This window comes from Argiope bruennichi, chromosome 6 (assembly GCF_947563725.1).
Source record: "Argiope bruennichi chromosome 6, qqArgBrue1.1, whole genome shotgun sequence".
NCBI classification, from domain to species: domain Eukaryota; kingdom Metazoa; phylum Arthropoda; class Arachnida; order Araneae; family Araneidae; genus Argiope; species Argiope bruennichi.
Genome location: NC_079156.1, coordinates 32,816,218 through 32,841,197, shown reverse-complemented (window position 1 = coordinate 32,841,197; position 24,980 = coordinate 32,816,218). Strand labels below are relative to the sequence as shown.

Sequence of the window (24,980 nt, the reverse complement as noted above, 5' to 3'; positions counted from 1 at the left end):
GTTTAGATTTAGGTATCTGGATGAATGATACAATTGTTGAGCATCTTAGCTTTTAAGGGAATCATTCACCAGGTCATCCAATATGAAATAAGTGTAGCTGTCCATAAAAAAGAAATGAAGTTCCAATACTCCTAAGAAAAGATGAACATAGGACTGTAACCCAGCAAATCTGAGCTTCATATGCTTTCCCTGTCAAGCACGTGAAAAAGAGGAGACTTTATCAGCCTTAGAACTGACCATTGTGAAGTGACATAATCACAGCGCAAACTGAACACCTATTCTTTATAAACCTGGATACAATATCTAATCTACATATCTAAAGAAAACTTGGGAATTTCCCAGAAAGTGATTGCTTAGCAATAAAAGCATCATAGTTTGGAACATCATAATGTTGAACAGTTGTACACTTTTTCATATATTTGGCATAGGTTCCCAACTGCTTAAATGTGCAAATTATAATTTTTCTTTTCATGAGCACAGTGCCACTTGCTATGTGTGTGTTTTATTTATGTTAAAACTTATCCACACCTAGAGTTCAATTGGCCAATAATCGTATTGAAAAATGGGGAAATTTTCTTATGCTTTACCTTGTCAGATAATTAAATCTATTACAATTGTCCTAACTGCTTTTGGAGACAAAATTGCACTCTACATTCTCTTCAAAGATTCATCCAGGAATGAAAAGAGTTGAAACAGTTGCAAGAGGGGAAGGATACCATATCTCATATTTAATTCACTTAAAATTCAGTTTTGCAACATGGGGCTTTGACATGCCTAAACTAATGAGCTCCACTTGCGATCATAAATATGATTATTATATGAAGCAATTTTTCATTTATATAATTGTGTATCCATACTGAATGACTTTCAAATTTTTCCATTAGTTTTTCAAAGATTCTACAAGATAAATAAATCATCTTAATTTTAAACAACTATGTAATTTTGTTAGAGGATATCATTTACACAAACCATTTGATTTTTAGCTTGACATAAAGAATTTTATTCTATTTATACATTAATTCATTCATTATTGTTATAATTAAATATAAAATTTGGAAATCCTGCTTTTTCTTTCTTGAAAAGTTATTCCATTTTAATTTTGGTTTTAGTAAATAGTTAAAACAGTCTAGTTTTAATTTCATATTGTTCTTCAGAAAGAGATCTTTCATCTATTTAGTCAAAATTTTGTTTTGAAATTCTGTCTATGAAATGCCTTTTTCGCATTCTCATGAGTATCTATCAAACATCTCAATTCATTATATCATTAAATTTAAGAAATCTTTAAATTTCAAATATATATGCTAATACTATTTTGATTTACTACTCTTAGTAATTATTTGTCCTAGTTTCAGTCCTATTTTATTAATTTTAAAGTTATTTACCAAAGAATTTATTTTATATCAAACCAAATATATATATATTTAAGAATATTTTCATTATTTTAGTTCTACTTGTGAGATCAGGATGATATCATTAGAAACCGAACAGATCTGCCTGACGCCATTGGGTACCTGACTGGTTATCTTTTGACGTCAACATGGGAAGCAGTTGCTCATCAGCACAAAAGAAGAAAGATAAAGACAAACAGAATGCACACGGGGGCCAGTAAGTTCTTTTTCTAAAATCTGTGTATTTATTATATCATATTGTATTAAATATCTTTACCATATACATTGTCTTTTAAACATTTCCTAAATTCTATATGCATTATATCATATTGTATTAAATATCTTTGACATATACATTGCCTTTTAAATATTCCTAAATTCTATCTGCAATAAAAATATCTCCACTTTAAAATTATATACAAACATAAAAGAAATAATATATAGAAATTAGTATTGTGAATTAATAATATGAATTTTTGTTGGATGTATTTCGAATATGAATATTTATTTATTCGTTAGCTATTAACATTTATATAACAGCAAATAAGAATGCATTTGACATTAATTTCTAACAAATATAATTGGTTAATAGGATACTGCGATATGCATTAGTTGAAGTTTGCTTGATATTTATAAATTTCAGCAAATATTTTCCTTTATTTTAAAAGTCATGTGATATTTTACTTCATGAAAAGCAGATATATTGCAATAAAATTATACTCTTTTAAATAGGAAATTCAAATTTTTTAGAGCTAATAAGAAGTTTCATTTAATTATACTGGAATATATAAATAATTTACTGGGTCAAAAAATATCTTTTTATCATATTATTCATGAAAAGTACTTTATAATAGCCACTCGATATACTTTGTTTTAGATCTTTTCTCATTTGACCAAGCCTGAGATGTGATTATGTCAGCTTTAAAAGGCTTTGTAATATTAGATAAATTTAAACAAAGTAATTAAAAATCATTTTTAGCAAATATTTTGATAGTTTAAATTCCTTATAGCAAATTCAAAGATCCAGTTCTCCAGTTACAACTGCTTATCTGATTTTGTCACTTTTTATTTCATATTTGTCATCTTTAATCATCAATTGGTTGGCCAGTATTGATAATTATTAGAATTTTCAATTAATTTTTTGTTGTTGTTGTTGTTTGCTCTTAATGGCTTCCTCGGCACCTTCTTCAACAATAGTTTTTAAAATTTTAATTTGATAGGCATGTAAACTTGTAATATTTTAGAAAACTTATACTATTTTATTATGTTTTGTTCGTTGTATTTTGCACCGTCTTAATTCTCTATCATCTCATTTAAAATTTGAAAAAGAAATAATTAAACGTATTAATGCAAAATGTTTATTTCTGAAATTATTTAAACAATTTTCATTATTGTTTTCTTGTGAAGTTAACAATAATGACTTGAAACTTTAATTGTAATTATAGCAAAATTTTAAAAAGTTTACTAAAAACAGACTTTAAATGGAAACCTGCTCATTATGAAAAGCTGAGCTGTATCTTCATCAACAATGGAAGAAAAATGCAGAATAAAATATTTCTGGCAACAATTAAAATGAATTGAGTTTCTTTATAACAGTGAAAACATATTGTTGTAAAATAAGTTTTAAATATTTTTTTTAATGAGTTAGTCATAAAGAATTGTATGGCAATCAGATTGATACATTTGAAATTATTATTATAATTATTATTTAAATTTTAAGATAAATTTTTTTACAGTATTTTCGACTGCTATGAAGAAAATGAACATTGACATTTCATTTATTTACGTTTTGGCATGTTAATGCATAAAGTAACATATACCACACTGTTTGCTGAATCAAAGGGTCTGTAAATGTGTCAATTAAACTTTAAAAAAAAAAAAATACTTTGAGCCCGTTTATTACTACCCTCCAAAATATAACTGTGACAAATTTAGTACCTCTATATTGTAGAATGCCAGTATATTCACACTTTTTTTGTTTTTGTTAGTAGAGATGAGAGCTCATGATTCTTATATACACTATCAGTGGACATGTATTTCCTTCTTTTCCATTTAACAAAGTATTATAAAATGAAACCCAGGTACAACATTTACTTAGCATCTGGACTGATTTCATCAATTAATTTTACTACTTTGTATGCATAGTTACGAATCTAAATATTCGCTCTTTATTGTTCTAGTATATTTTTAAAACAGTGTTTTCATTTGATCTAATATGAAATAGTTCATTAAATATGGTGGGCGAATTGCTAGTTGCTGAAGGCAACTAGTTAGTTTTTTTAAAACTAAGTGAAAAAACATTTTTATAATTTAATTTTTTTTAATTACCTGTAGAATTGAGAATTGAACTATTTTATAAAATGGTAATACAAAGTGCTATGTGTTTTCATATGAATGATTTCCCAAATAATCTTAGACAATTTTTCCCTCCAGTAATTTAAGCCGAGGAAAAGGATTCTTAATTTTTAAACAAATGAATCATAAAAGGCTCATCATAACTGATGAAAAAAGGAACCTTAAATGCACTCTTTATGAGAAAAATTTTAAAAAAAAAAAGTACTGAAGAATGGATTATTGATTCTTTTTCATTGTGAAGGCATTCTCTATGCCCAAAGCTAAATTGCATTACTGTTAGATGATATTGTTTGTTGTCAAAAAAAAAAAAAAAAAAAAAAGTGTGTTAATTTTTTCCAGCCCCTGCCTATGGTGGCCACTAGGCCTTTTATTTTGCCACTAGAGGAATGAGAACCAGTATGAACATACAGATTTCCCATCCTCATATTGAATGGTTTTAGCATTAGTAGCATATGCTCAGACATGAATTTAATTGCTGTTGAAAATCAGTTAGTTCTTGAAATGCAACAAGCTGTCAGCTGTCATGTAGTTTAATTTTATAGTATATTGAAAATACTTTTAATATATATTTGGCATTTAATATTCTCAGTAGCATTAAATTAAAGGTATATCTTTGACATTATAAGAGTATGGGCTATTTTCTCTTATTGGAAAAACTTGCATGAAATAATTATAATAATGATAGATGGGGTAAATGTACCAGCAGATGCATGATTTTAATGTTTAACTTTAACATTTAATCTTGTAATTGACTTATCAAGAAACAAGTCTCTTTACCAAAAAAAACATTATACTGGGCCTAATGCCTTTTTATTTTCAACTTATATTGATATGAAATCTGAATCATTTTATCTTGTTTTTTTTTTAATTCTATTGTACATATTGCTCACTAATTTTTATACTTAGGTCACCTATTGGTGGACGTCGACGCTCAACGGACAGCTTGCCATATGGAAAAGGTTCTCCACCTTCGTCACGGCGTCCATCCTTTGACCCCAATTCTGCCCCAGCTACTGTACCTGAACAAGGTGAAAGCCCAAGTGAGCCCACTGTAGGTCATAAGGTGCCTGTAGATGCTGCTTTGTCGTCGGTGAGTGCCGGGGGATCGTCTTGTTCTCCACCGCCTGGAACAGTATATTTCTCTTTCTTTCTTTCTCTATCTTTCTACTATTACTTAGTTAGGGTGTTTACCAGTTCTGAATGTCTCAAATATGAATATAGTCATGACATTGTTTTTTCCTTTGTTGTTGGTGGATTTTATAGAAGGCACTTGTTAAAACAAATAAACATTGCTATAAGTGTTTTTCTTGATTGAAAAGAAATGTGAAACTTATTTTTAATTTAAAAATTTCGTTATGTTTTTAACTGAGATATTCAATTTTAAATTAAATATTTATCTCTGCAAAATTGGGCAGTTCTGATTACCTTGATTTTGATAACAGATATTTTCATTTAAAAAAAATCTAAAATACATATTAGTTTTGATTGAGTTCCTTCATTTGGAAACTAATGAATTGAGCAATCTGAATGAATTATATGACATTGATGTATTTAATATATAGATAAAAAATATATGGCAATGCTTTTTCTGCTCAAATTTTATAAGTTTTGCTGAAAAAGACTCGTGAATTATAAACATATTTCTAGTACTACATTTATATGCAGCAATCTCAAACAGTATATATTTTTACATAGCATTTTCTCTGCCATTTGTGGTTTCTTTCTTAACATTGAACAATCTGATTTATCTTGAATTCAAATTAACATGATTATTTTCAAAAATCTTATTTACAAGCTTATAATAAGAAAACTATTGCTGAAATGAAAATTTTAAATAAGAAAAGAAAATTTTTTAATTTTTCAAATTTTTTTGAATGTTTCTAAATTAATTACTTGTAATGTAGAAACTTAAAGTAGTAATTTCTCAACAAGATTAAAAAGAGAGAGAGAGGGAAAATTCACTTTTTGAATATTCTTACCTTAACAAAGTTTTTTTTTTTTTTTTTTTTTTTTTTGGAACTTGGTAAACACCTTTATTGTAGCTGTAGTTGTTTCTGTCTTTCTATCTCTTATGCTATCCTGTTTCCATATCTAGTACTATGTGTCTGCTTACTGTATACTGGGTGATATTATCTGATTCTTATTGAAACTTTTTTTAAGCTTATTGTCCCATTATGTAAAATAAATGAAATTAGCATAAATAAAATCACAGATATAGTTTGTAAATATATTTTATTTATAATATAAAAATAATCTTAAAAAAAAAGAAAGTTTAGTAAAAAGAAGGAACTGGATTTTTTTTATTAAATTAAAGCAATATTATAAAGGAATTAATACATTGTAATGAAAAAAATCCTACAGATTTTTGTTAAATTAAAATATATTATAAATCTGATTAAAATTTTGATTTATATAGAATATTTCAATCAGAATGTTGCTCTTTTATAGTTTTTTTTTTATTAAAAAATTTATTAGAGTAAAAAAAAAAAAAAAAAAAAACTGAAAATATTGCAGAAAGATAAGAATTTTAAAAAAATTATTCTTATAACAGCAATATTATTGATGATAATTAGAATATTCACTATTCTACTACAATTTATAAAATGCATAGACTATATTTCTTATAACTATTAAGAAATAAAAGACTAAAAGGACTAAGAAAGTAGTAACTATAAGAAAAAAAAACTTTATAAAATAGCTTTTTTATCACTTTTACTTAATGCATTAAAAATGTTAATATTTTTTAAAAAGCCAGATATCTGGAAGTCAAGACATAAACCATAAAAAAAACTTGTGGCATGGAAAATATTTGATGGATGATTTAAAGCCAGAATGAATATCATAATAAACAAAAATCTCTGAAAAATTCATTACACAGAATTAGAAAACATCACAAATATGATTACAATTCCAAGTTAGAATGTTTTTGCCCGTGCCCTCATATTTTAATGATTTTTGTTTTAGTCTCCAGAAGTTTTATATATATTTTTCTTTTTTAATATACTAATAAAAGCCTTTTTTCAATAAAGCTTTTTGTTTACTATTTTAAGATGACAGGACAATGATTTTTTTAAAAAAATTTCTGAAGAATTGTATGGTGAATGAATGTAACAAAGTATAATAAATTTACTAGTTTAAAAAAATTTTCTTATCATTGTTTTTATCTCTAAAGTTTTTTTGTATTTTTTCCACCTGTAGACGGGAACTCCAATAATAAAAGATGCTCCCTCTTTGGATGCTATTGGTCTTCCTGATTTACAAAGATTTCCTGATCATGTACGCTCATTAATTTTGGGTCGAGTCAGTGAGATAGATGTTCAGACTCCTCTTCAAGAAATTACATTATATGTTGCAGCTGATTTTTATGGTAAATTTCAAATTCCGTTGTTTATATTTTTTTCTAAAATATATTTTGTATGCAGTTTCTTGTGAATAAACACCATAAATCATTTTGAATTTTTAGTTTATTTTCCTAAATAAATTATTTTCCTTCTGTCTTATTAATCTTCAGAACCAAGTTTTCATGTTCTTAATCATTTGCTCATTTGATGAATATTGCTATCAAAATAGTTTCTGTGTTACAATAGATTTTTTCCTCAGTTTTAAGAAGGATACTTATAAGTATTTCTGTGTTTTTCTGTGTTAATATACCACTCTTCATTGTAATTTCAGCAGCTAGCTTTATTATTTTATTTTTATTTATCTGCTTGATGGTATTTACTTAAAGGTTCTCATTCTATTTGATTATTTTTCCATTAAAATGACAACAGACTCTTTTAATAATGAAAATATTTTAGTTTTTGCATCGAATCACTTCATATTGATTTGATTTTGTGATCTTTCACTCTCAAAAAGAATTCTGATAATCATTAAAAACAAACTCCCAAATTTATTACATTTCCATGTTTTAAAGTTCCATGAATCCAATAAGCACATTTTTTAAATTATGCCTCTCTGTGAACACAAAACTCAAAAACACTTTGGGTTAGATTGATGTAATTTGGATTTAACATCATTTTTTTTAGATTTCTTCCAAATTTCGAACTAAATCCATCCAGAGGGACCCTGTCTTTTTTTACTGTTTATGTACAAATTAACGTGATTTTTTTACAAAATGAAAAGATATAGATATATAAAATTTAGTACACATATTTAGTATCTAAAATGTCTATAGTTCCATATCAATTCAAAAATATTTAAATTCTTATATGAAATAGTAAAAAAAGAGCTTAATTTTTTTTTATTGTGAAGTCTGATATTTATATTTGATTTTTAAGATTGTTAATTTTACAAATCAAACTTTATTTTCAAATTGAACAATTTTGTAGGGATATTTTTGGATGTCTTCTTCTTTATATATATATATATATATATATATATATATATATATATATATATATATATTGATTTTGAAACATGTATTTAATATATTTGCTTTATTTCTTCTTAAACATTTGTAAATAAAGTAATGGTGTGATAAAATGTCAATAAATCTTTTAAATCAGTATAAGGAGAAATTCTTAAAAATGTATGCAATATATTTAAAAACTTAATTATGCTTGATTTTATATATTTTTATGATTGTAAAATTAGTGGTTTGCTGTATCATATATATATATCTTAATATATATAAATTACGTGTCACGTTGTTTGTCCGCGATGGACTCCTAAACTACTTAACCGATTTTAATGAAATTTGCACACAGTGTGCAGTTTGATCTAACTTACAAGATAGGATAGCCCTTTTTTAGAATTTTTAATTAGAATTTTAATTATTTATTAAAAACTAACTTTCCCGCCAAAAAAATCTTTGGCGGGAAATCAAAACCGCCAAACGAGTACGGCTTCAGTTTCTTTTCCCCAACAGTCATGAGGCTAGGCTTAAGATTTTTTGGCTGATTACTTGAAACGATTCTATTTATTTTCTTAATGTTTGATGCATTTAAAATTAAACATTGTTAATTAATCGATCTTTCAGATTCATTCTTAAGTACTTTTGAATTAAAATAAAACTGAATAAAGGGAATTAAAAATGTCTAATCTGCATAGCGTTAACCCAACTGGTGTAGAAAAACTCATGCATTTGCGTTACCGTAACTGGAGTTGAAAATTCACGCATGCGCATTGTGTTCTGATTGTTGACATGACAACCATTATCAACGGATGATTTAAATTATTTTTAGGTTAGTTGCATGTTTTGTAATTAAATTGTATTTATGTTAGTTATATATTTTTTATATACATTTATAGTTTTAAGTACATCGTTTTTTAGTTTTTTTAACCTGTTTTCAACCGATTATTTTAAACGATTCATTTTATTTTCTTAGTGTTTGATGCATTTAAAATGAAACATTGTTAATGAATCGATCTGTTCATGATGAATCTGAGAAAATTTTGTTGACAAATTCTTGAAATATTTCATAAATTAGGAAAGATATTCTTTAGTGCCCATAACGTTTAAACGCTCAGTAATTGTTTTCAGTAATCATATTACAAAAAAATACTTTGTTTCAGTAAAAAAAATTATTATATTAATTGCAGATTAATCCTTTCCACTTTAATTTATAGTATAAATTCTACGGAAACTAACAGAAAATTAGAGAGATATTACATATTACGTTATGACTGAAGGCGTTTATAATATTATGAGAGAATTATGTGACTATCAAAATTTGAAGTTTTAAAATATTTTGATGAAGAAGCTATTAAAGTAGGAATTGCATAAAATATTTAATTATTAAAATTTTAACGAACATTAAGATTGGCGAACCGGCTGGTCGCCAAAGGCAGCTAGTATATATATATATATATATGTGTGTGTGTGAAGTTATTTATTGAGTAGTTAAAAATAATTAAAATATTTTTCAAATAGATTCTGTTGTTGAACGAGAAGCTTTGATAGAACGTGTATACCCTTACCTACGGAGGTATTCTGCAGAGAAAGGTTATGAACTGAATGTAACAGACCTGCATTGGGGTATACCTGGTGTAGGTCTAGTTGATCACAGCTTACCAGAATTATGCATGAACTTTTTAGAAAAATGGAGGACAAGAAGAAGACTTTTGACATTAGTAAGTTACAAAAGATATGCCATTTCAATATTCTGCCTTAATGTTAAGCTCCTAGCAAATTTCAGTTGTTTACAAGATGTATCAAAGTTTAAGGATAATAATTTTAAAATGGAGTTTTAATTATTCATTCTATTTTGAATCATTGCACCTTATGTTTAAAAAAAAAACTATAGATGTTAAATTATATTTGATGTAGTTATATTTTACATTTGATTTTTAACTGTCAAATTTAACAAAAACAATAAATAAAACAATTAATTATCACCAAATCACGTAGGCTGTATATCACTGTATGTGAGCTTCTTTATGGTGTAGCTGAAGAATAATGGTTGAACCTCTTTGGTTTTTCATATACCCTGATTCTAAAATCCTTCTGTTAATAGGTTTTCTTTCTGCCTCCCAGTATGTGCCTTCCTTGTGAATTTTCAATTCAAAGAGAATAACTTTTGGTTTAAACCAAATTTTGGTAGGAGTGGGTTGTGGCCTTCTTGAATGAGATTTTTGTTGGAAGTCTTTATAATTAACTTGTGGTTAATTCATTAAATGATAAATAAATTCTACTAATTTTAAAATAGTGCATTGTCATCAAGAATACATAAATATACAAGCTATGAAATTCGATCATGTCAGGAAATTAATGAAAAATTAACAGCAAAATTCATCCTATACAAATTGGAGAAAGTGAATTGGGAAACTGATTTTTGTTTTTTATACCATTGTTTTACGACATTGTTTATCTGTAAATGTCTTAATGGTTTAATAAAATATATTTTTGTTGTAATTTGAGTTTCTTCATTTGAGTCATTGTACAAATTGATGTTCATAAAATTAAATATCTTGTTTTTGAGCATTATTACTGCACTCTGTGCCAAAAGCTTATAGACTCTTGTATTTTGCTTATTTTTTTTTTTTTTTTTTGTATATGAGGGATTTCAATTTAATTGACCTTATAAATATGTTATGTCCATTATATTGAAAAAACAGCAATTCTATCCAATATGTATTTAATGCCAATTTTTAAATTGTTGATTAAGCAGAAATAACATGTCCCAAGAATTTATAAACAAATGCAATTTTTTGAAAATATGTTATCAGTAATCATGACATTGGAGACTAATAAATACATTGTAAGAAAAGAAAAGAATTTTTTTGTTTTATGTTTCAAGATGCCTAAAGCTTCACATCTCTCTAACAAAGAAGTGAGTAAAATTCTACTCTTGCTCTAGAAGAACTATCGAAGAAATAATTGAAACTTCTAAAATTAGGATTTATCATGTAACATACCATATGAGCCGAAAACCTAATTTGGGAAGACCATATGTGACAAATCTTTTCAGAGATAAATGGATACAAAGAATGGTTTTCAGCAAAAAGTTTTGGTTTGAAAATTTACTAGTGCTTCGTGGCTGCAAATTCCAGAATACTGTTCATAAACTAACTATAGAATCTGGCTATATGATCCTTGCAAAAATGACACACATTGCCGCTTTCAAAGCTTCACATCAGTAAGAGATTACAAAGGGCTTGTAATCATGAAACAAAATGAAACTTCAATGGACTCGATGGGAATATAAATTATTGGAATGATTTATGACAAGATACCAGGAGTGTTTTCAATGGGCAAGGAGGTGGTGAGTCCTTGATGGTGTGGTGTCTTTTGGTTTCAATGGGCAAGTGTGTTTTGGCCTTTTTAGATGGCCAACAGAGATTTTACAAATGCATAGAAACACTAGAAAATTATATTTTAGTATTTGCAGAAAACATAAGGTATGGAAGTGGTAATATCAATATTATAATGCTTCTATCCATGCCTCAAATTGTACGAAAAAAAATTTAACATGAAAAATATAACTATTTTCTTAAGCAGCCATTGATAAGCTTTGTTCTAAATTCAATTAAGAATATGTGGGGCATTATATTTTGGTAAGTATATGGGAATGGAGGGCAATTTTATTCAGTGAATGCTTTGAAGACAGCCATTGAAAGTGCATAATACAATTTGGCACTAAAGATATTACAAATAATGTCAATGGAAAATTATGTATATGATGTCTTGATGAAAAATGGGAAGATTTTTAAACTATTAAGAACTTAGTATTGAGATCCAACTTTTTAAAGTATTATATATTTTATAAATTTTTGTGATACCTAATATTTCCATTTTGTTATATAACTGAAATACAAGTATTTTTTTCCAAATATTTTATTGAATGCAAGTCGCATATAGTTTAAATAAACATGTTTGTTATTGGTGTTTGCATGCCTTTCCATTGTGCTTAAGCATATATTTTATTAGTTTATAAACTTTTAGAACAGAGTATATGTGTGTCAGCTGTAGTAAATTTAAAATATCTAGAGTGTATGTTATATTTAGTTTTAACATTCTAAGTACAGCAATTTTAATTCTAAATATGTAATGTTACATTTAAAATAAATAATTCAGAGCATAAACCAACAGAATCGTGTGACATCTCATTCTCAAATTCCTGGTTTATTTTTTATCATATTAGTGTTTTATTGTATATTTATTGTTAACATTTTCGGCTTTTTCGCTTTTGACTACATGGCTTATGCTGAATTATCTCTTATCATTTGATTTGTTTTGCTTTATGTACAGTATGTATTTCAATTTTTTTTTCTTTCACTATACCTTTATTTTAAATTTTTTATAGGTTATTTTCAATGACAATATTGGCCCAACACTCTTACCACGCACACTTCCAAAACCACATTTTGAATCTGGTATGGAATCGGTTGAAACCGATGATGACAAAGAACTTTTTAAAAAGTGGTATAAATTGGACTCTGTAGCATCACCTATGGTCTATGTTCTTCAGCCTGTTGTAAAGAACTACCCAGCTGTTGCTGGTGAAGATCCTGAAGAAAGAGGAAAGTATATGACACTTTGGAAAGAAGAATCCCAAAGAATGATTACAATCCTCGGAAACATCTTACCTGATGGCCAAAAGCAAAAGAACCTTACTTCCGGTTGAGTATTCTTTTGAATTTTATGAATGGTAAAATGAAATTCCTTTACAGTTTACACTGATTAACAGTTTTATATTTATACAAAGCTTTGTTACTTTCTTATCAAATTTATAATCTAATTGTAATGTATTTTTTCTCTCTTTTGTATCATGTGAAATGCAGCTGTTGATATATGCTTAATGCTTAATTCATGTGGCACATTGATTTCCTGAAATTGTTATTAAATTCGTGTCATTCCAATATTTCTCTTTCAAAATAGTCATATAATAAAACTCACAATTCGTATTTAGCAATATTAATTAATAATTTTTAAAAACGATTACAAACCATATTTCATAACTTACTTATATATAATCATATATAAGCAAACTATAAGCATAATTTATATAAAACCATATTTCATAATCTTGCTTCAAATTATGAATTTGCATAAAAATAAATGAAACACAAATTTAAAAATTCATTCTTTATTTTATCTTTTAATATTAATTGAACTAACTGTCCTGCCTCATTCTATATGTACCCTATTAGCACAAGATATTGTATGATATCACTACAATCTTGTTTGATGTTCTGTTTGCTGGCCAATATCGGAAAGATATTGTGGCAATGCTTGGGATTTTGTGCTAATAGGGCACCAATTTGCTGAGTCAGCATGCCATTTTTCTTCATTAAGGGGAAATAATTAAATGCATTCAAATTATTCCAAAGTTTTCATTTAAAAAATACTTAAATAAATTTTTAAATTAATAAAAGAAATATAAAAGACTACAAAAAGCAATATCAAAATTTAACATGACTGTGGTAAATTTTGAAGCACAGAGAAACACTAAATACTCCATTACATGATCTATAAAGATGGAAATTTTGTTGCTTTTTTCTTTGTTTATGTGGGGAGAAGGGGAGGTCATTATAATCTTCCATTGTTTGTCAATAGTATGTTGCTGCATTTTGGCTAATTTGATTTCCATTACGAAGCAACAATCTTTTCATTAGTCATAGCAAAAGTCATTAGTCATTGATTCACACAGCCTTCTTTGATTGTAATCCTGAACTCCTTATGTGAATTATTTTTGGAATTGGAGGAATTTATAGAATTTGGAGGTCACCAAAAGTTTTGCATCTAGTGCTTTCGGCATCACTTTAGAAATATAGTAGAACAAATCATTTGCTCAAAAAGCAATTACAACTAAATTTACTTAATAAACATTACGTATCTAAGTTTGTTGTTATTGATTGTTTTTCATTATTTGCTTTGTCTTTTCAATCTGCATATGCTTTTCTGCTATATTTTTATAATTTCATTCTGTTCATTAGTTATAAAAGCAATTTTAATCACTTTTTTTCTAACTTCTGTCGTTTAATGAATTAGGCTGGACTTCAGTCATATCTGGGTTTATTTCATATCTAATGTTTAGTTTGTTTTTTTCTGTTGTTTTTGAAGATTAAAAACTTTGCCACTAGCCATTCTCAGTGGCCTTGCATTGCTTATCCATATTCTTCATTTGTTTACTTCCTCGCTTTCATGTAATCTCCTATATGTATAATATGATGGGGGGATTTATTATGTCGTTTTTTTATCCAATCATATTTTGTTTTGTCACTTTTGTATATTTTATGTTTTATTTTAAAGAACTGGAATTTGTATTTTTCTGTTTTTTTCCTTTTTTTATTGCAAATAATAAAATAATTTTTATTTTGTATAATTTTGCTAAAGTGTTTTTCAATTGGTATCTGTTTCTTTATCTGTAATAAAAATTTATTGTAAAATGACAGATTTTAAATGAATTCTATAAATGTTTTGTTTATCAAGGCATATTCAGCACAAATCGAAACAACCATTTAACTTGCAATATATCTCATGAAATCCTCTTTGGTGAACCAAAAAGCATGAAATTTCTATTTTAAATCTCTAATCGAAAATGGTAATAAATATCTGATGTTTTTTCAATTATAAAACTCATCATAAACTAGTCAAAAATTACTATTTTAATGTAAATGCTTGAATTTTCATAAACTCTTGTACCTTTCCAATCTAAAGCATACCTTAGCATCATTATCTAAAAATGTAAATTTTATTTTTGTATACAGTAATGCATTAATAATGAATATGCTACTTAACTTTCTGGATGTAAAAAAGAAAATGCTTATTGAAGAGCTTTGGCATGATAGTTCAATGTTCATTTCCTGGTATTTGTAAACAGTATATTCTTTTAGCCATCTTAATTTGAAAAAGTTTAAAGTTTGTATAATATTCCAGTTAATTAAATCAGAATTTTGAAATTTATGTCTAATTATCAGTTTTGAACTTAAATATTATGAGACTAAATATTGCCAAAAATATGCTAATAATTTTACTTGGTTAACATCTTAATTTTGTTGTAGAAAATATTTTTATTACCAGTTTTAAATACACAGATGAAAAATAATGAAATAATTTTTAGTCGAACTTCATAAATATGTTGTTACATAAATTAGCTAGTACCAATTAGAATTTTAATTCTGTTAATCTAATTTCATTACTAAGAATCTTTTACTTTCCCTTTCTAGTTTTGCAAGATGAAATTAAATTTATAGTCTCAGATGATCCTCAAGAAGCAAAGCGAGTTCTTTGGATGCAGCGTCGTTTCACTCATAAACCTGCTTCAGGTGGTGGTGATAAGCCATCTCCTTGCAGCCGCAAGATAGACCAATCAAAAGTCCAACTTGAGGATTACCTACCAGATACTCAAAAACTGGTGTTCTATGTCAAATGGCATGAAGAAGGAATCGATCCTCAAAATTTTGAAGAAGATGAGCAATACATATCAGATTTTTGTGATTCATTAAAAGAAGAGTTACAAAAATTGATTGATGGTCTTTTGGAGGAAGATTTTCTTGAAGAAGCACGAGAAAATTACAGAGGTAATTTGATTTTTTTAACTATCTTATTTTTCTTGATTGTTTTTTTTTATAATAAATTTTGAAATAAAGAAAGAAAGACATTTATTTCCCTTTACTTGTAATTTGAACTTTTGCTTTTTAATGTGCAGAAACTTTTTATAAAATGGGAATTTAAACAGTTAATAGTAAAAGCTCAATTGATTTCTTTCCAAACCAAAATAAAATAAAAATCTAAGCTCTAGATCTAGCCCAATCTTTCAGTTTTCTTTCCTCCAATTTTAAGTTTGAAACTTTTAGCAATTTTTAAAGTTTGTTTTGCTGCGAGTTTTGATCTAAGTGTAATTGTAAATCTTCATTTTCTCTCATGTTAGGTAATCTTCTTCATAGATTATGTTGTTCATGTATATTCTACATTGAATTTAAATATATAGTTTTTAAGAAGCTAAATATATATATATATATATATATATATATATATATATATATATATATATATATATATATATATATATATATATATATATATATATATATATTGTAATGTTAATTAAAAGTGGGCATGACTAGAATATAAATAGAAAAGAATTTTCTTTAAATATTATGTTTTTAGAGAGTCATTTTGCCAAATACTTTCTAATATTTAATATAAAAATTTAAATCATTTACTTCATTAGATACAAAATAGTTAGCCCATTTTCATTCCCTCTATGCATCAGAATTGAATTCAAATACTAATACAAATTTTAACTAAATTTCCTCTGGACTGTTTCTGAATTTTCTTTCTCATTTTTGAAAGGAGGAAAGAGGAGGAGTAACAATTATTAATGTTTCCATTTTATCAAGTATAAAATTCGGTGGAACTTCTAAGTTGTTATTACTATCATATACTATTAATATGATGGGTGAACTATTCTGTCACAATAATGTAATTAGTTTAAAATTGTTGAACATTTTATATATTTCTGTTTTTTTATTTAATACTGCCAAATACAAAAGTTTCATTAATTTTTTTTTTTTTTAAGGCATAGAAAAACAACTGTATGTAGAATTGATTCAGCAATATGAAGCTTGTCGTCAACTGAGTAAGAATTTCCTGCACCGTGAAGTTAGTCTGGAAGCAGTCAAGTCATATCTGAATGGAAGTACCAATCATCCTCTAATCATTCATGGCCCTGCAGGCTGTGGGAAAACCAGCTTGATAGCCAAACTGACTGAAATGTGCTCAGTTTGGTTTCCTGCCTCTTGCATTGTCTCACGTATTGTTAGTCTAACTGCAGAGTCAGCTACTCAGCATCAGCTGTTGAGAAGCATTTCTGAACAGTGCTGTGCTTTATATGGTGAGCACCCTGCTGTGGCTTCATCTGTAAGTAACTGGCAATTGCTGTTTATTATTATTATTCCTTATACAAGAATTAGGAAATAAATCTTTTATAATATTTTTACATATTCATTATTTACTAGGGGAATAATTTCATGCATTCTGCCTACTTATTTGGTAACCGTAGTATATAAATTCAAATAATATATAAAGTACAAGACATTACAACGAATGGCAGATTCCATTTTCTTTTATATATGAAGAAAAGGTCAATTTGAAACCATAAAAAACCACTATTTGTTTTTATAAATGTTAGCAAAAATAGCATTTTGCATTGACTATTCAAAATGTGTTCACAATATGTATTATTATTATTTATTTTGTAAATACTTTTTGCATACTCGCATGTGTCTCAAAAGCAACTGTAGAGATTAAAATATGTGTTTCATACTTTGCCTTAACATATTAGAATGTTATCACTGTATCTAGTTTTAACATAAAATAAGGAATGCTTACTTTATTTCATGAAATTTATTATGATTATCTTCCATTTTAGAAAAAAAATATTAATAATATCAGTATGAAAAAAAGTTTATATTGCTGTTTTGATAATATGCTAAATTAAATTTATTTTAAATTCTGTAATTTAATGAGGAACTTGTATGTATTATTAATTTTGTAGACGGTTAAATATTAATGTGAATTGCATATTTTTTTTAAAATTTCATATTGTTATTTAATAATGCTGCAAAACATGAATTTGATTGGATAGTTTTAAAAAATTTTTAAGTGTATGTACTAAGAAATAAAAACAGAAGTGAAAATTCTATTCAGCTTCAATAATAAATGAAGTATTGAATTAACTGCAGCTTTAAAAACATTCAGTGAAGTACTCTGAAATGTTTGTATAGTGACTTATTTAAATTTTATTGTTTCCATTCGACAATATGTAATAAGAGCAATTTTCTGTGTTGGGTATGTTGTATTTTATATATATATATATATAGATTATTTGATTCTAAAACAGGTTTGTAGCTGTACTGCGATTAAAACAGGTACAAGCGATATTTTATCACTACCATTTGTTTCTATTTTATGATATTATCCGCTGTTAAATTTAAACTGCTATTTTAGTTCGCATGTTTTGATAGGTTCATAGATTCAAAAGATTTTAATTAAGATGGCACAAACAGAAGTTTATTTACAGTAGTTTACATTTTACAAAATTCATAAAGTATTCATAGCAATTAGTAGGCTCTTTTAAAATAAATTAAAAATTACTATATTCTAAAATCTTATCAATTTTTCATTGAAATTTATAAATTAAAAGAGTTTAAGATAAAACTTTTATGTTTTTGATTTTCTTCTTACTTTGCTTCATTAAAAAAATTAACAAAATTATATTTTTATATGTAAATAGCAGATACCGTTTTTATATATTAATACATTATAATTGAAAGAATATAATATTGGTGAAAATTAGCATTATTGAATATTTCTTTCTTTCTTTCTTTAGACCATTCATAGCTGGGATTATGGTTTAGGAAAGCTGTTGGGTAAAGTATCAGAATTGCGACCACTTATTATCCTTATTGATGGCATTGATCAACTTGCAGATTACAGTGACAAAGATTTGCAATGGCTTCCCCGTGAATTACCTACCCATGTTAAATTAATACTGACAGTTAGAGATGACAGTGAGGAACATAACAAAATAAAGGTATTTGATGGTTTTACAAATATTTTTAATGCAGAATGTATGATTGTATTATCAGAAAATAATATATATATATTGTTGAATATTGCAACATTTTTTTAAAATGTAAATTTTGATTTCATTCACAAAAAGTGTTTCTAGTTTGAATTGTAATTTTTTTCTTACCAAAGAATTCTCTCCGAATTTGGACTGGGGTAGAAGCTTTTTGCTATCCATATAAAATGTTTTGAAAACAAAAATACTTAATTTAAAAAGAAATGTGAAATAATATATATATGGTTTTTAAAACTCTGTTGATTTCTAAAAAATTAAACAGAAGAAATTAATTATCTAGTTATATGTATATATTTTGCCAAAATTTTTGCTATTCAACTTTTTCCCATTTAAGAACAAATTTTTTAGCATCTAAGCTCAGCTCAAAAACTAATCAGATTTCCAACTTTTGCTCTTTAATGTAAATAATTATTACTTATTTATGGATATCTTAAAAAATTATTCAATTTAAAGCTTTGAAGATATTTCATAAATTTTGCTAGTAAATTCAAAATTAAAATTGATGAGTTTTAAACTTTATCGAGCTTGAAAATGATATTGGCAGTTTTTTCCTTTTCCTCATGCTGTACATATTTATTTTTCTTCATGGTGATGATACCATTTGGTGAACTCATATAACAAAAATCAAAATAATTGGGAATAAAACTTAAAAAGAAAGCACTAAACAATAAAATTAGAAAGTTTACTGCAAATGATATTATTCGAACTTATAGTGAGTGTGCTGTGATTATCTAATAAGCTGCCCGGTTTTAAATATAATCTTTTTAATATACACAAACACAGCTACACTACAAAATTTACAAACACACATAGACAATTAGGTTAAAGAAAACAGTATGGTGGAGGGATATACGATTTCCAGCTGAAAGCATGCAGCATTAGCACAGGGAAAAAATCGACCTCAGGATGCAGGTCTGCCGTTCAACTGCTTGTCTTCTGAAAAACGCCACAAGGGACGCTCTCTGCACAAGGGGAAAAAGAGGTGCTACAAACTTAAAAATAATTATTATGGTTCTTGATTTTTTAATTTAGTTCTTACTGAATCTGCAAAGAAGTAAAACTCCTCCTTTGAGTTCATATTTTTTGTTACTAATCAGCAATATAAAATACTTGAAATCATCAAGAGAACAAAAATTAAAAATATATGAAGAATGTATTGTAATTGCCCATATTTTATGTTATGGAGAAATGCTCAGAGCCATTAAAAAAAAAATCTAAGGTAGCAGAATTAAAATGTTTGAAGCTGGAATTTTAGTCTTTGTTTTTAAAATCTTTTATAAAAAGTGACTAATTTGTAGAAATTTCTCAAAATTTAATCAGAGATATGAGATAATTTTCTCTAGAATGAGAAATTATCTATCATTTTTAATGGTATGCAGATATTTTTTCTACAGTCACTATAAACAATATTATTGGCAAAAATGTATGAAAAATTTCTAGATTAAATTTTAAAAATTTAGGTATGTTGAATCATTATTATAACAACGTGTGGGCTAAATTTCATGACTGTAAATACAATGGACTTGTCTGAACATTGCAGACATGCATTTCATATAAACACTTTAAAGGAAGTGTTTATATAGAATGCATGTCTGCAAAAAAAAAAAATTCTGCAATAAAAAAAATTCTGATATCTGTTATTTGTTATTTTTATAAATGAATGCATTATTGAGATTTTTTTACTTTCTTGCAGAATATTATGGAAAGCAGCAGCTGTTTTCTGTCTATTTCTAATCCCACCGCTGATGAAGCTAAAGCAACTGTAAGTCACCTGTTAGAAAGCAATAAGAAACGTCTGAGCTCTCCAGAACAAGACATGATTGATGAATTTTTGAAAGGAGAAAATAGTGCACGTTATTCCCATTTGCTAGGACTCATGTCCACCAAGTGGGCAGATATGCTTGTTGAGAAAAAAGAGGATATGCAGAAGAATACAGAAGGACTTGTTTTTCAATATTTGTCTCATGTGGAATCTCATCTAGGCGTGACCTTGATAACTTTGGTCCTTGGACTCTTAGTTGCAGCTAAGCATGGTATAAGTGAAAGTGAAATGTTGGATTTATTGTCCTGTGAAGATAGCGTATTAAATCTCGTATTTTTTGGTAAGCAAACAAAAGTTCGTCGAATCCCTGCCATTCTATGGGCATCTGTAAAAAATTTCTTGAACCCTTTTTTAAGAACTCAGGTACTTGGTGGACGAACTTTAACTATGCTTTCTTGTGAAGCATATAGGACAGTAATGAAAAAATATCTGCAAAACAAAGGGCACACAGTGAAGGCATCAGCACAAGTGTTGGTAGATTATTTCTTTGGCAAGTGGGCTGAAGGCAAAGCTAAACCCATATCTCCTACTTCTGAACAATCACAGGACAGATTTGTGCTTGATCAGCCACTAGCCTATGGGCCAAATCCGAATAAGAGAAAATTAGAAGAATTGCCTTACCAGGTTTTACAAGTAAATGATTCAATACGAGACAACTTTTTATTTGATGCCACATGGCTTTTGTATAAGTTCTGTGGCTCTGATCCTTATCAGCTGTTAGAGGACATTTCAGGTTATCAGAAAACTCTACCTGAAAGTGAGAAGCAATTAGAACTGTTGGAAAATGTTGTACAGCTGTCTAGTTATGCTTTGCGTTGCGATGGATCTCAGTTTTTTGCACAAATGTATGGGCGCCTTAAGAAGTTCTTTTCTACTAGTTGCTCTTCTGAGTATTCTTCATTGAAAAGTATATACGAAACATCTTGCAAGCCACCATTATCATCTCTGTTGCCCATTGGCTCTTGTCTGGAAGAGCCTGCTATCCCAAATGTAACTGTTAATTGTAATAATCATCATTCATCTCCTGGCTCTGAATCCCCTAGCTCCAAAGGCTTTCCATTCACTGGATTGTACACTATTAAAGAAGACAAAGGGCATGTTGTTTCTATATCAAGTGATAAAAATGAAATTGTTGTATGGAACATTTATGAACAAGCTGCAGTTCGTCGAATGACAGGAATTAACCAACCAAAAGACATTAAAATGATCGATATTCATCGTGCTTTAGTTTTGTGCAATAGAGAACTGAAAGTCTATAACCTAGATCAAGGTACCCTTGTGGTGAAGCTAAAGGGTGTGATGAATCAAAAAATGGCCTATTATGGTTTGCACAATGAAAACTATGCTGTTGCTCTCTCTAGGAACAGAATGTATGTTAACATGACCAACCTTAATACTGGTGATTTAGAAACAACTTTCAAAGTAGGTGAAGATAGGTAGGTAATATATATGAATAAAGCATGTAAGATTTTTGTTTGTATCTTTTTTTTTTAAAACAATTGCAGTGAATATTTGAAATTTATTTGTATATTGTTATAAGTTCTTTTTTTTTTTTAAAGAAAAATTTCAAAATCATTACCTAAACCTTGTATAAACTATCACATTCCTTAACTTTTTGGGTAATAATTTATTTGTGAGAAATTTTGCATATGGAATATATTTAGATTTTTAATGCATAAAGTAGTATTGAATAATAAGAATTATATGAGAATTCACTCTTTTAGTGGTATCCATACTATTAAAAGAACTTTAGGCTATTTGAATTACAAAACTTTAATAATGAAAACAGTTAAATTCATTTGATAATATAAAAGCAAATAATTTTCAGATATTACTAATAATTTTGAAGAACCTATTTTTTTTTAAAGCAAGTTAGTAAATTAAGTGGTATATAGCACTATTTGCTGTTATAATATTAATTGGTTCCTTGCATTCTGTAGATGAAATATTCTAAAAAAATCATCCCAAATCTATAAAAGGACAAATAATAATATACACATCCATAGCAATCATATTTAATAATGATTTTTAATCCAATGATTCTTCAACAAAAGATATAGATATATTAAAGGGAATAAGATTTGTGTGGATTGTATAGTTGATTTTTTAATAAATGTGAAATATTAATTAGAGAAAATAATGTGTGTTACATAAAAAAATGAGTGAAATATTTTTCTTTTCCCTTTGCATATTTCTTCCTAATACAGTGAAAAAGAACACAGATATTAAATGTCTCACAGGAAAAGATGTGTTGGACTTTTCGTAAACAAAACTAGTACATTGTGAATGTCTGGAATTGTATATGCATAAACGATTAAGCACCGTATTTTATTACTCTATTAAATATATTAATTTATTTAAATATTTATTGATATGACATATTACTAATTTATTTGATATTGATTTTTTTATTATATAGTGATTTTGATAATTCACTGTTTTTTATAAGTCTAACAAATTTTTTAAAATACTGTTAAAATCTCTTGTAAATTTTATTTCTGATAGATTTCTGAACAGTTTACTTGTAAGTGCAAATGGAAGAATCTGTGTTTGTGGAGATGAAACTCAAAAGCCCTTTCCTTTACTTGTGTGGGATCTGACAAGTAGAAAGTTGGTTTATGATCTTCGGATACCTCACCATGAATTTGTAACTCGACTGTCTGCAATTAGTGACGATGGTCATTATGTCGTTTCTGTTTGCAGGGTCAGTATGAATGGGAATTCTACTATAGTTTTAGTGTTAATTTTTAATTTGGGAAGCTATTTTAATCTTGTAAATTAATTTCATTTATGCAATTTTGGTAATTTTCTAACCATTTAAAAAAATAATGAAATAAAATTCTTTTTGCTTCAAATTTTATGCCTTTCTCATTTAGAGGATTTGGCATTTATATAAAAAAAAAATTGGAGTATATTTTGTATTGAAATTATATATATATATATATTCAAATGGAATTTTTGCAAAGAATTATATTTTGAAAGGCTTCATTTAAGTATCAATCATGCGTTTTTCATTTTCTTTTTGCTCTTTTCTTTTTTTCGCTGATTTTTATGCACATCTATTTATTTAAAAGTACAAAATTATATATAAAAAAACAATATTTAATTATTCTAACAAAAACAGATGTTGCTCCAGTAAATTTTTATCAATCTGATTGACAAAAACAAAGAAACAAAAAACTGATAAATGAATTAAAACATCCTATGATAGTTTTGTACTCGTATTGTCACTATGACAAATGATTTCTCAACTTGTAATAAGTATATAATATTATTATTTAATCTTATTGTTGTAAATGAGAAATTAACTCAGTTTAATATTCTTTTGTTACTATAGGAGTTACATGATGCTTCACCTAATTTCATCATTGTCTATGATTTGCAAAGTGGGACATTGTTTAAGAAATGGAAACCAGAAAGTAGTAGCTGCAGCATTGCCATATCATCACAAGGTGGTTGTGTTGTAAATGGTCTTGAAAATACATGGGTATTAGTTTGGGATTTATCAACAGGAGCTCGAAGGTTAGTATTTATTTGGTATATGCATGGCCATATCACTTATGTATATGCAGGTATAATTGTCTAAAATCTATAATTTTATTTTAAATTATTTTTCTTGAAACTCTAAATGTATTGGTATTCAGTAATGTATTAGAACTTTCATGTAAAATTTAGCTGGCAAATTTCTTTTGTTTAGTTAAAAAAAAAAAAAAAAACCTAATTCTAGATGTTTTGATTAGATAGCTTTTACATATTATTTTTAAATCTTGCACTTTTTTACTTAAATTTATAATATTTTGAACAGGTTTACTCTAAGAGGCCACAGTGCACCAGTAGACCAGATTCGAATGGAGGAGTCTGGCAAAAGGTGTCTTACTTACGATTCCAGAAATTATGATCGAAGTGTTAGGGTTTGGGATATAACAAAAGGTAAGATTTTGCCATTCATCAATTTTCACCCACTACCACTTTTTGAAAATTTAAACATTGCTTGGAATAATGATAATATTTCTAGTTAGAAAATGTAAATTTGATTTCTAATAACTTTTGAAGTTTTCAAAACATCCTGATTCTTTTATCCTCAAATGATCTCGAAATGAGGATGAGATGCTTCCGGCATGGTGGTTGGATCTCGCCACCCTGGAGGGTACAATAATAGGTGGGGGATCTGACTCCCCCCACCGATGACGGGACGTACTTCCTTCGGGGAGGGTTGTACCATGGCCGGTGACGGCCCTTAGGACTCAACCACAGTTCCCGCCAATTGCTGTTGCGGCGGTCCGGTCATTCAGTTCTATGGTTTAAATCCGTGTGCCTTAGGGCGGGTCGGAGAGTTAGAAGGTTGACTATCCTCAAATGATGATGTTTTAAAGATTCTAATAT

At 27.5% G+C, this 24,980-nt stretch overlaps 1 protein-coding gene across 3 annotated transcripts in view; it reads left to right on the top strand.

The window, feature by feature from the left end:
- Positions 1-24,980, top strand: part of LOC129971352 (NACHT domain- and WD repeat-containing protein 1-like) — a 144,190-nt gene that overhangs the window by 114,135 nt on the left and 5,075 nt on the right. For 2 of the 3 annotated variants that reach the window (XM_056085032.1, XM_056085033.1), the window contains exons 2-13: positions 1,446-1,605; positions 4,650-4,875; positions 6,942-7,110; positions 9,616-9,815; positions 12,488-12,803; positions 15,354-15,707; positions 16,709-17,049; positions 18,521-18,724; positions 20,469-22,033; positions 23,103-23,301; positions 23,935-24,119; positions 24,403-24,527. In XM_056085032.1, the coding sequence (XP_055941007.1) occupies positions 1,538-1,605; positions 4,650-4,875; positions 6,942-7,110; positions 9,616-9,815; positions 12,488-12,803; positions 15,354-15,707; positions 16,709-17,049; positions 18,521-18,724; positions 20,469-22,033; positions 23,103-23,301; positions 23,935-24,119; positions 24,403-24,527 (3,952 nt within the window). In that variant the 5' untranslated portion in view covers positions 1,446-1,537. The remainder of the gene's footprint in view (positions 1-1,445; positions 1,606-4,649; positions 4,876-6,941; positions 7,111-9,615; positions 9,816-12,487; positions 12,804-15,353; positions 15,708-16,708; positions 17,050-18,520; positions 18,725-20,468; positions 22,034-23,102; positions 23,302-23,934; positions 24,120-24,402; positions 24,528-24,980) is intronic. The other variant, XM_056085034.1, reaches the window with a different exon arrangement.